The sequence below is a fragment of the Hippocampus comes genome, unplaced genomic scaffold (assembly GCF_001891065.2).
Source record: "Hippocampus comes isolate QL1 unplaced genomic scaffold, H_comes_QL1_v1.1 scaffold230, whole genome shotgun sequence".
Classification (NCBI taxonomy): domain Eukaryota; kingdom Metazoa; phylum Chordata; class Actinopteri; order Syngnathiformes; family Syngnathidae; genus Hippocampus; species Hippocampus comes.
Window position 1 is genome coordinate 599,548 of NW_017837215.1, and position 12,789 is coordinate 612,336.

The 12,789-nt window shown below is 40.9% G+C and overlaps 1 protein-coding gene across 1 annotated transcript; it reads right to left on the minus strand.

Annotated features, from left to right (window-relative positions):
• Window positions 1-5,827: 5,827 nt before the first annotated feature.
• On the minus strand, window positions 5,828-12,337 carry LOC109508962 (protein phosphatase 1D). Its single transcript, XM_019858902.1, has 7 exons — window positions 11,632-12,337; window positions 10,282-10,510; window positions 9,514-9,638; window positions 9,243-9,424; window positions 8,317-8,544; window positions 7,920-8,007; window positions 5,828-6,992 (listed from the first exon to the last, which is right to left on the minus strand). The coding sequence occupies exons 1-6, from the start codon at window positions 12,146-12,148 to the stop codon at window positions 7,924-7,926; spliced, it is 1,365 nt and encodes a 454-aa protein (XP_019714461.1). The 5' UTR covers window positions 12,149-12,337; the 3' UTR covers window positions 5,828-6,992; window positions 7,920-7,923.
• Between the last annotated feature and the right edge of the window lie 452 nt (window positions 12,338-12,789).

Consider the following 12,789-nt stretch of genomic DNA (forward strand, 5'->3'; position numbering starts at 1 on the left):
AGTAAATCAGGCACAGGCCAAAAGTGGTAAAGCATAAGAACAGATACATGGATTAAAAAAAAAAAAAAAAGAACTGGTAAAAGTAGAAGCGCTAAATCAATTCCTGCTTTTGGTAAAAGTAAAACTGGATCGATTATGGTGTACTTTTAGGGACAAAAGTAAAAACAAATGTTTACTGGTAATTACACACATACTCCTTTTGATAACTTGGCACAAAAAAAAGTTTCCTTCTTCTTATTGAAAAAGGCCATAGATGGGAAATATTTTCCGTCTCCAAATCTGTTGCTCTTTTTCATGAATGCTCTCTCGTTCACACTCCTACATGTCACTGCTGTCCTATGTGGGGTTTTTTTCTACCTTACGAGACCCCCATCAATCAACCAAGATCTCATCTTCTGTTGATGTTCCCTCAACGTATGTTTTTTTACGTTGTGTCATCACCTGCAGTGGTCGAAAAAAAGTAAAAAAAAAATTTTTAGCTCCAGATAACAGTTTTCAAATGTATTACAAAACCAGGACGTCATAAGAAATAGACATACTCAAGTAGAAGTGCAGATTCAACTTCATGACTGGAATTAAGTACGATATGTCTTTTTCATTATTGCCCAACACTGCGAACCAAGAAACAAACAAAAAAAAAAAAAACGTCCAAGTACCCTTGTTCCCTCTTAGAATTAAAAGGATCATAGTTGTGTGGACATAATGGAGTGCGGGGACAATCTGATCAAAATATATCTATTTTTTTTTTGGAGAGTATTGTACAACCATCTGGTTAATCGGATCAGTCGTCAGACCTTTTATTAAAACACAGGTGTCAATTTGGGAATCCAGCTGGATAACACTTGGATCACAGCAATGGCCCTCCATGACATTTCAATCCAGGATTCACAGGTTTGGTCGGAGTAAGCGCATTAGAAACTACTGTCGGTTGAGATGGAACAAGACTGCGACTGAGGATTAATAGTCACTTCCTGCCGCGATTGCGCGTGACGATAGACCAGTTGTAGCACAACTAAGATGTCGGGGAAAACGCGGTGTACTTTTTCTGGAGGTCACTTAAGACTTGACGGAAAAATGTCACTTAATTATCCTTGGAAAGTCTTCATTTTAGCCTAACAATGAAACGTTTTATGTACTCCCCACCCCAAACTTGTAAACATCTTGTTTTATGCTCAGGAGATTTAGTTTACAAGCATCGTTTCTTTTTATCTGTTGTCGACAGAGCTTTAATTAAACATGGTACTCAAGTGACTAATAAAACATGCACAATTCTGTGAAACGAATCTTGGCCATATAGAGTACATGTACAGTACCTTAAACCATTTCCTTCACTGCTGGCCTATCTGTTTGAAGCGATTTAAAGGCATATAAGGATCTTAACCTGAAGAACCCTTTAAATCCAATCCCAAAATGAGATCTTTAAGTCACAGCTTCCATTCTACAATAACTTAATGACATAACAGAATTTTTGAAAGCATCATGCGTAACAAATTTTTGTCACTCCATAACCAAACTTTTCCTTCCTTGACAGCAAGTCGTGTCCCACCGCTGTGCCACACCAGAGAAGTTAATAAATCTCCAGCTAAGGAGGAAAACAATAAGATTACTGCTTCTTGGCAAGCCAAATGTCCCTTCAGGAGCTGGTGATTTCGAAAGATGATGTTGGTTTCGAATTTAAAAAAAAAATAATGATAAAAATAAATCACTTACAGTCATCGTTCCCATTATTAGTATGTTGGGCAATCGGCATGTATTCCAATGTATACTTAAGTATTTATCGTATATCTGCCCTTTCTTACATATAGGTAATGACAACACCAAAGACATTGAGATTCACACGTTATAAATGTGCAGCCTAAGAGTAGTTTCATTCCTTCAAATAAATGTCCTAACTTCTGTATAACAAGCATTGGGATATTAAAAGCTTGATTCACAGCCAGCGGAGACATCAAGAGGGAACCTTGACCTCCGAAGCGTTAATTCAGTTAATTTCTTACAATGATACTAAGTCTAGATCATGTTTTGAGCACACATTTTCCACACCTGACCATATTTGTCGAGATCTTATACTGCTCTGGCAGAATTATTTATTATTTATCAGTGTGTTTCATTTGGATGAGTGTATTCATGCATACACAGGTTGTGTGTTTATCATTGGAATTATAGTCGGCCAGGGTGTAGAAATCCTCTGTACTAAAACAAGCTGTCAAGGAGGCTACTGAGTATCTGCCCTGTGGGTTAAAGGGAGGGTGGCGACTCTTTTGTGAAAATACCATAAATTAGGAACTCTTAAGTTCACATGAATGAATTATACTGGGCATGTCCAAGTGCTAATGGCCAAAGAGTACAGAGAGAGGCATTAAGCATGGAGCAAGAATCCATGACCCAGCACCGTGGGAAGCCTTTGTCGCCCAAGAAGTTCCCTTTATTTGTTACTATTGCCACGATCAGCAATCGCAGAATGCACATCAATGTGGGTCCTTTGAAGCCGGAGATAAATGAGTCAAAATAACAGCTGACAAGAGAATCACAAAACCTTGTGAGAAAATCTTTTACAAGTGTGAAAAAAAAGTGATTACTTTCAATTGCATTTGATCAGGGTGCGTGAAATCGAGGAGACCGTTTCGATAACATCGCTGATCTGCAGGAGAGGGAAACAAGGTCACGTCATCTCCCATTATCCTGAGAGGTCTTCCTCCTTTTAGTACTTACTCCACAGCCTCCCAAGAGTTTCAGACGACAGACCATTAAAACCCCGTTGAAACACCACTGATACTGTCAGAAGGAGGGCAACAGACGTGAGGAGAAACGGAGGCTCCACATAAAGATGCAGGGGAGACGGGAAGTGGGAAGCTGCGCATAAATGTTGATTTGATAGGTCGAGTGAGAGTGGTAGTCGAAAGCAGGTGGGAATTAAGTTTAGGAGGGGAGGAAAGAAAACATTAAGTGTTAAAGTAACTCCCACTTGGTTGTCTGTAGATGCATATTTGTTGGGAATATGAGCAGAAGGGTCGAGAGACAAGTGGGAGACACTAGTGATGATGTGTGTGCTAATGCAAAGTGACAGTGTATGCAGCAAGAGTGGGTAGTTGCGTGCGAGGTAGGTCAGCAGATGTTGGGCTGACAGTCAATGAAATATTTAGGGCCAGACACCGCTATCATCACGTTGTAATCTTTGTCCGTATGTTTGCAATGGGCGCAAATGGTAAACATTTCAAAACAATTTCAAGACAAGGTTGAAAAACACCAGCAGATGGCGTATCCTCACTTTTTACCCAACAACTGTATTAGAATTTCTTTAGATCGACTGCAATAATCTTGGACAAGGATTTCGGGGATGCAGCGGCGTCAGTAAAAGGAATAAAAAATAAAATAAATAAAAAACTAGACGAACTTCAGCTTTGTTTAGGCCGGACTTGGCTACCGGTGAGAGCGGTCTAGGGCGACTACAAAATTCCATTAAAGTGGCTAATTTGTTTAAAGGTGCTCTCCCACCCCGTTGAATTCAAAATTAAGTGAGAAGCAGCGCACCATTTATGAGTTAACGTTGGGTTGAGTGTAATGCTTGAACGTATAACTCCACCCTTACCATCATGCATACGCGTATATGTGGACAAGACACTTTACTGAACTCATACTCGGAACAATTAAAATAAAAAATATTGCATTTAGTGTAGTATAAGGTTCCACTCATACACACAAGAAAGGCGACAGCACATTTAAAACAGTCACGTCGAGATGAGACCCTTTTAATCAATGGACACTGCTGCCACCTACTGGTACAAAACATCATTGCAAGTGCCCAGCAGGATATGAATACTGTATACTGTATCTCAGTTTAGCGCTACATCAAATGCACGAAAGCTACAACTGTAAAATGGAAACTTTATTACAACACAGACAGTATATATCCAGTCACCTTTGAAGAATGTACCTCATACAGTTAGTCCTGAGAAGTGGCGGTGATATAAAACCAAAGTGTTGCAATAGTCAAAACACAGCACATGTCCATTAACATCCATTAGTTATGGAAACTTCATAACACAGAATAGATCTGAGCATGCCAGACGTCTGGAAACCAGATTACTTTGCATAATAATGTACTGTACAAACTCCTATTGCATAATGATGTACTGTACAAAATAAACTAATTGCCCGCAACTGTGGTGAGGACTCCACGTCACAAGCTTTGTCGTATGAGCTTGGTGAGGAAAATTGAAGGCTCACGATAAATAAAATTAAGCTTAACCACAGGTCAAAGTATCTGGGAAATTCTTAAATACACGGATCCCTCATATGAAAAGCACCAACTTCTTTGTGCTAAGGCAACAATTCTTGGAACAAAAAAGGCAAAGGAATCAACTGCAACAGTAACTCAGCTGCCACATCAAGTTAGACACGATGGGTACTCATTCCGACCGAGTACCATATAGGGGTGGATTAATATGCAAATAGTTTTGCAAATCTCCTCCAAATGTACTGAAGATGTCATTGAAAATCATGAGCGCATAGTAAATCGTTTAAATAGCTTATATGCACCGATCAAAACAACTGGGGAAGATGGCAAGACAATGGTGTAAAGCACAAGCACGTGATGACAAATTTTGCAGGATTTCTTTTGAAAGGTAATGGATTTGGTTGGAAACTGGCCTTTTTGAGGCACCACCCCATACCCTTCCCACAATAAAATCGGGGAAAGCTTTGGGATATGAATAAAATATGGTGTTTCCAGTACTTATTTTTGGTTATAGTCTCAACCACAGCCACTGAACACAAGACGATGCTCGACTTTTTCTGGTTGTCTTCCAAATTCTCACGCGATTGTGGTCGGGACACGGGTGGTAATCAATACCACCCGTGTCCCGACCACAACGTGAAAGCTTGTTTTGTCACTCAGTTCGCCAAGAATGACCTGCAAAGGGACTTGCTATTTAAATGCTGAGGAATATTCATTAGTTTCTGGTCAAACCATCAGAAATTCACGAAAAGTCCTTGTGAGCGCTACTGATCAGAGTCCTGTTGCATACAGATGCACTAACGATTGTGAGAGCAACCTCCTCGAAGACACCAGAAGTAACGGTGGCTCATTTGTTATAACGGCTTTCATTTGCCAGAGCAGTTTATTTTAATGAATCATTTTTTTCTGGGTTGTTTCCTTTTTTAAATGATCATTAGCCTTCATAGCATTTTAAAATGTCTTGTACATCTTGGGATATTATTGGCGGTTGTACCAACATCTTCTTGGCCCTCTTCCCTTCACTGTGCAGGAAATTAGAATACTGCTATTAGGACCAACGTTGTTATTTGGAGTACATTCGCAAATGAAAAAACGTGAAGTTAGCAACACTTTAGACCAGCGGTGTCAAACATACGGCCCGCGGGCCGGAACCGGCCCCCAAGGAGGTTTGATCCGGCCCGCGGGATGATTTAAAAGTGGAAAAAAAATGCATGAAAGACACAGAATGAATATTTTAAATAAAATGCAATTCGTGGATTATCCGCTAGGGGGCACACTGTTTTGATCACAGTAGAAGACAACATTGTTTTGATCGGGGAAGAAAACAGCAGTCTCAGTCTGTCACCGAGATAGACCCAACGCAGCAAATGATATGAAAGCGCCAATCAATGCTTCTTGAGACCAAAACAAAGGAAAGAGATGATATTTTGATGATTCATAGCACAGTATGGTATAATGTTAATGGTCCGGCCCACTTGACATCTACCGAGTCCGTATGTGGCCCACAATGTGAAATGAGTTTGACACCCCTGCTTTAGACACAAGCAAGATTTTCAAAATAAAAGCACCACATAGTTTACATTTTATTTTGATTTCATACCCACTGGGAGGGCCGGTCAGGGACTTTGGGCTGGCTGAATGTGTGACATGCTTTGGGACTCCTGATCAATCATAATAATTTCATTGTTAATGAGTCAATATTTTCATGTCAGTCTTAATCAGCCGAATTGGAATGTTTTCTCTTTCGAGCTGCAACCACAAGCGTTTCCACATTATTTAAGTCTGTGTCATCGAAAGTGGATTCGCGCAACCAGTTACTGTGTAAACAAGACACTGGTTCCGGTTCAAATCGGAAGTCACTCCCACAATTCATGCAAAGCCTCGTGGGGTGAAGGAATAGCTGTATGGGACTGAAAATAAATATAATAAAACAGAATAAAACATCAACAGCAGTATGTCTGGGTGCTGCTGACAGCTGGTCTGAATTTTGGGAGCATTTGAGAAAGATTGATAAAATCCAAACAATCCTAAAATAGACTTTAATTTCCAAAGAGTCAAACTCCTTCTAAAGGAACCGGTGACATTTTTACTCACTAAAATATTCTTTCAATATATACTATTGTCATTATATTCATGTGTAAGTATGAAAATAGACAGCCTACAATGAACAAATCTACAATTTCTGCCAACACTGAAATTTAAAGATGGGGCAGGGAGTCTAAGCCAAAGGAGAAAAATGTAAAAACAAAGCACATTTTAAATTGCAACGTTCGCCATATATTTACAAATGAGTGACTTTATACAAATAAAGTCAAAATATCTCAAAAGAGGCTTGTGGTTATCCCACTCAGTACACACACAAGAAAGCCTTGTGCTGCTGCGGTCCAGCTGTGTTGTCGTTGTCTCGCTTGTGAATTTCACACGATCGTTCACTTTTGCTGCGAGGCGTCTTATGAGGCAAATTTTTGTCTGGGGATTTACCACGCTGATCATCTTCAGGGTCAATGTGTGGAGTGCGGTGAGACCTTTTTAACGGAGAAGCCGACTCAGAAGTCCGGTCCACGTGGATCGCCGAGTCTTGCTTTTGGAACACATTCAGCGGCCCGTCCAAGGGGGACGGCGTGGTTCCCGCGGAGTCAACGTCAGGCAAGTCGTGGGCGGTGGCACAGAAAGCCGCTTCATACACGCCAAATGCCTGCTCCAATGTCTTTGTACGTTGTTTAAGTAGAGACGAGGCATTCTCAGCTTCATGACGCTGAAAAGAAGCAGGAACAACAAAAATACGACAATTGAAAAAAAAAAAACCCTGAGAATTCCATTTCCGGTACTTCAAATAGTTCAATTGTACCATACGAATAATTCAGCAATTTAAAATCAACAATGAGACAGACGGAAGCCGTAACTAAATGAACATAATTAAAGATACTGCAAATAAGAGTCAAACAACAACCCGTCAAACCACGATTTGGATGTGATCAACTGGTTGTATTGGCGAATTGTGCAAGTCTCACTTTCACATCGACAAACGTTCTTGGAAGTCTCACTAAGAAGTCAATGTTTGATTTTGCATCGGTTCTTTTGAGTACAGTAAAAGTGACTAAATCGTTCAAATTGTCCCCTTACTAACTACTGAATAACAACATTGATTTTAATATTAATCAATAAATACAAAATAAATGAATGAATATATAAGTTGAAGAAATACGAAGCTAGAAGTTAGAAGACCCTCCATTCTTCTGACTTTCTTGTGTCTCCGGTGGGGCAGAGAGAGCCAAGCTCGCAATCTCTGTTGAAGTTAATTCCCAAATTGTTGGTGTTGAGACTAGGTTATGTTCTCTCTTACCAAAGTCATACCTTTATGAGCCACGCTTTGTGCACTTGGGGCACAGTCTTGATGGAGCAGAAAGAAGCTTTCTCAGAACCACAAAGTCCGAAGCACTGAAGTGTTCGAAAATTGTCTCGGTCAAATAAGGGGGAATTTTGGAATTCGGGATTATGTTTTACAAAGGATAACCTGCTCTGTAACATGACTGAATGACATTTTTTTTTGTTTTTAATTTGAGATGTAAACCAGCTATAAGGACAATTTTTGTATTTAGTTTAAAAAAAAAAAAAAAAAAAGAAAGCTAATTAGCTACCGGCTTTTCTAGCTGATCATTTGACACAGTTTATGAGCAGTCACCTGACTACCACTCCAGGCATGTCCATCCCTCATGTTCTTCTCCATATATCTCATCTTCTTCATTAAACATGCCATCCTCACGCTCCGCCTGTTGGCCCCGAAAACAAAGAATGATATGATGAACCACTGGTCCACTTGTCAAGTGTTCTTTGAACTTGTCTCTATCAACTGAAACATTTTAACAGCTGAGCATTCGATCTTTTTTGGAAATAAACTACACAGGGAATAGTGGAGAGTAAAGAAAATATGCAGACGATCTTCATGTTCTTGAGACAGATCCGGTCAGTGACCTTCTCTGCATTCGAAAATCAAGTGATTCTACTTCATGGTCTCAGTGGTTCATCCTGAACACAAAACGCAGGGTCAAGGCAGGATGAACTCAAGTTGCGAAACTGACCTTCGGAACCTCATATATGTTGTAAGGGGTTCCCGGGAAGGGAATGTGGTCAATTCCCTGAGCCATGTCGACCATAATCTCATCTCGATGCATCGGGATAGTGGGGCCGCTGCGCTCCTGCAGTGCCAGCACAATGACTGTTGTGTTGTCAGCGCGAAGCATGCGCTCTTTCCAAAATAGTAGTGCGGTGCATCCCAACCGGCAGGCACAAGACATTCCTTTCGGCCCCTGAGGAGCAAAAGGGGAAGTGCAATATGACGTGTAATTACAGTAAAAAAAAAAACAAAAAACTACCGTACTTTAAGGGAATAAGTCGTATTCTTTTCACATTAAACCGCAAGAGGGTGCTCTCGGCCCATGTTGCTACTTTCCACGTTGGCGGTAACTGAGAAAAACAACTGACGATGACTCTGACGTAAACGACGGAGAAGAGGAAGCGCTGCATCTTCTACCTCCGGAGTTGTTCAAAAGTGACACCGAGCATGAAGATTTCATTGGATTTCGTGATTTGGAGTGACGCTGATGGTTTGGTAAATTTGTTAGCATGTTCTTTGTGCTATAGTTGTTTAAATAACTCTTAATACGTTACGTGAACATACCAGGCACATTCACAGTTCGTTGTTTAAGCGTCATGTAACGTTAGCATATCGTACACTTATTCAGCCTGTTCTCTAGTTTTATTTTTATTTTAAATTGCCTTTCAAGATGACATGTATGTTTTTGGTGTTGAATTTTATCAAATAAATTTCCCCCAAAATGCGACTTATACTCCAGTGCGACTTATATGTTTTTTCCTTCTTAATTATGCATTTTTTGGATGGTGCGATTTATAATCCGGAGCGACGTATAATCCGAAAAATACGGTAAATCGAGAAGCTGGCAAATGTAATGCTGTGCATTTGGGCATCTGTTCGTGTGTTACGCACCACCATTTTGTCATGGCTATAACACATATTGACGGCATTCTTCGGAGGCATCATGTTCCATAGACCATCACTGCCAAGGATCACGTAGCGATGTCGTTTGGGGTCAAGGGTCATCACTGTGGTATCGGGCTCTGGCGAGACTACAAACTCTCCACTGTAGAAATCATAGCTCCATAAATCACCTTTCGATAGAGAATAAAATGTGTCATTAGCATCGTGGGCTGCCAAACTGCAGTCGTGTTTATGCCGTATATTTTCGGAGTGTCTTTACCAAGCGAGCGCGCCACTGCCAAGAAGGGGATCTGGTCGATGACTGTGCTCCTCCTCACTGGACCGTTGTGCGTAAGTCGGGGTCTTTTCCACACTACGCGGTTAACCCCAGATTTCTTCATTACACTGCAGTAAAGTATGACACAATGACTGACACAAGTTCATGTTCATGTTCATCCCATATAATTACACTCAACAAACTTACTAAGCCAACAATACTAGTTCTTGAATGTTTCAACAACTTTTCGTGATTATTACAATAGGAATCGATTTACAGTTTTAATCATCTGACGTAAGAAACCTTTACTTTATTAGAAATGGTGACATGGAAAGTCAAGCAGGATTTTAAACTAAACCATTTTCCTGATCGTTAACTATTGTCAATGATTGTTTCAAGCGGGAGTGAGGGGGGTGAGTTTGGCAGGGACTCCCCCCCCCCCCCACACACACACACACGTTTGGTGGTGCCCCTGTCACCGAGTACCATGGTTTCCCAAATTCTAAATACATGCATGGCAGATTAAGTGAAAATTAACTTGTACAAAGCTCGGAAGAATCATTGGTTGCTTTTCTATATACAGCATGCCGTGTCATTGACTGGTGACCAGTGCAAAACAGAAAACCTAGCACAAAAAATAACCATTGTCTCTCGCTAAACCAGAATTCTTCTTCTGGATTAAACTAGGGCAACAGCAAACTGGATTTGTGAGATTCCAGAAAGAATCGGATTTTGCGTTTTTTTTTTTTTTTTTGCCCCCTCCTTACTCACCTCCCACCCAGTCGCTCGATCCTTTCCTTCTCTTTCGGAAGTTCAGGTTTATGATCTTGCGTGACTTCAAGCGCTTGAAGTGTGATATCCGATTCGTTTTCTTTCACTCCAACCACTACTGCTGAATCTCCCACGTGAGCTACATACATGTGAACTCCACGGATCACAATCACACTTGCTGTAGTTCCTGATGTACTGGGGAGCCCTGTAATTGTTTTGGGCCACTCCGCTGCAAAAAAAAAATGTGTTATACATTATGGACATAAGTGATGATGAATATGGATTTGAGAAATTATTTATTCTGACAGTCAGAAATTTTCTTTCCAATATGTTTTATGTGTCCCCCGCTAACCTAAACACGGCATTCTGATTAATATTTTGTTTGGATTATATGAAGCACAGAAATCCATTTTGCACCTATCTTCCAATGAAAATACAGACAAATCTGATCATAATCAATCCTCATTTGTCAGTGTTTGATGAAATACATGTCTGTAAAAAATAAAAATAAAAATACATTACTTCCATCCATTGAGGCCCACTGGTATAAAAGATTTTAACACACTCCCACTAGGAAGACTACATGCTATTTTCATGCTCAACACTAATCTGAGTGTGGTTACTGCCCATTTGGTTTCTTCCAGATGGTATTTCAAGCTTACAGTACTTGAAAGGGGTCACCACTAATACTAATGTTGTTTCATCTCCTTTTGCAGTAACTAAACCCCCCAAGCACTCCATTTACTGCAAGCCATGGTTGTAAAACAAGGCCAGCTGTCTTGCTTATCTTTCTTGCTTTTTAGTATTTATTGACTTCTGCACGTTTAACCAAGAAACATCCATTTGTCATCGATTGTCTGTCCTTAACTTTTAGAATGGGCACGGTGTTTTGTATTTTGTACCTTCTGGAGTTCAACAACTACATTTGTTTTGACAGTGATAAATCACAAGTCAGATAAATCCGTTTCCCTCCTCCAACACACCCACTACATATGATCAGCTCAACGGTAAGCTTTGCAGAAGCCAGACAACGATGGTGAATCGGCTGATGTGTTAGAGGAGGGGGACATATAAAAAACAGGCAGGACAAGGGCTTTCGAGAACCGGACTTGGACACACCTATTCTATTAAATATATAAAGTGAATAATTCTGCCACAGAACAGCTTTTGACATTGGGTTTCAAGAGCAAGTCTCTCTCTCTTGATCGGTGTGTGGACTTTGCCTAGCAATTAAAACACATCTACGGTATAGTATAGGCTCGGTGGCGCGTCAGTGTTTTCTCAGCTGGGTAGGACACACGGTGTTGTTTAAAGCGTGACCGCATATCCAAAATATAAGGAACGCCTTACGTAGTTGTTTCCACATTGCATGGTGGCAGGCGATGAATCCTTTCCGGAGAGCAGCACATACTTCCGAGTGATCCTTGGACCAAAAGCCCCTCTGTCTCTTTAATAAATCCCACAAATGTTCTCTGGCAAAATGGGCTGCTTCCCGGCCCCCGTGACCGTCAAACACGGCGAAAAACGCCACGGACCTCCGAGTGTCCACAAGGCGCTCCTCGACTTTTTCGTCGGATAGCGGCGCGCCGCGGTCGCCGGTCTCCTCGCTGGCCAGGCTCTCAACCCACATAGCAGAAACCGGGCCAGGCTCGGTCGGCACATTTTGTGCTTGCAGCTCGCTTTCAGCGCGTTTCGGCGAGTCGCTATCCGCGTTGTCCTGTCCCCCGTGTCTGTGTGACTTTGTGTAGTCTTCGCTAGCCGCCGACGTCGGCTCATACTCGATTCTTATCTCGACAACATCCTCCATGTATTTCCTCCCTCCTTGCTCGGAAAACGCACTCATACGAAATATTATTGCATCGTCCATGATTGCAAACACCAAATGCTGCCTAACGAGACAACAAAAGGCCGCACGGAGTGCCTAACTGTAGCTCACGAGCTAAATTTTTGAACCGATTTTGCCGCGATTGTACTGCCGAAGGCTTCCTTCCTTTTTTGTTTATCCTCTTTCTCACGTCCGCGTCACGCTGTGCGTCATGATGTCACGACGCCGTCCCACAAGTAAATTGCATGACTTGCGTTATCTGCCCTGTAAATTTAATTTTCCATCATCCATTCATCAATTATCTGAACTATATTTTCACCAGGGTTGCGAATAATTCAAAAAAAAAAAAGACTGCTAGCAACACACTTGTAATCTATTCATGCAACGCCCGCAGCCAAAAAAAATAAAAATACTCCACATGCGCCGTATCTGTACCGGAAAAAGGAACACAAAGTACATAAAAAAAAGTATTTACTTAAATACTTTTTTTTTTTACCAAAAGTAGTCGAAGTGTTTGCCACAGATATAGAGTTATCATGCATGTCTACAATAAAGAAACACAAATTTACGCTTAGTACAACAAAAGAAAATTGAGAAATGAATATATTAATACCCGACATACACATGATGTTGATTAAACCTGAATTAATGCTTAGGTATAGTGCGACGCATTACTTAAATCT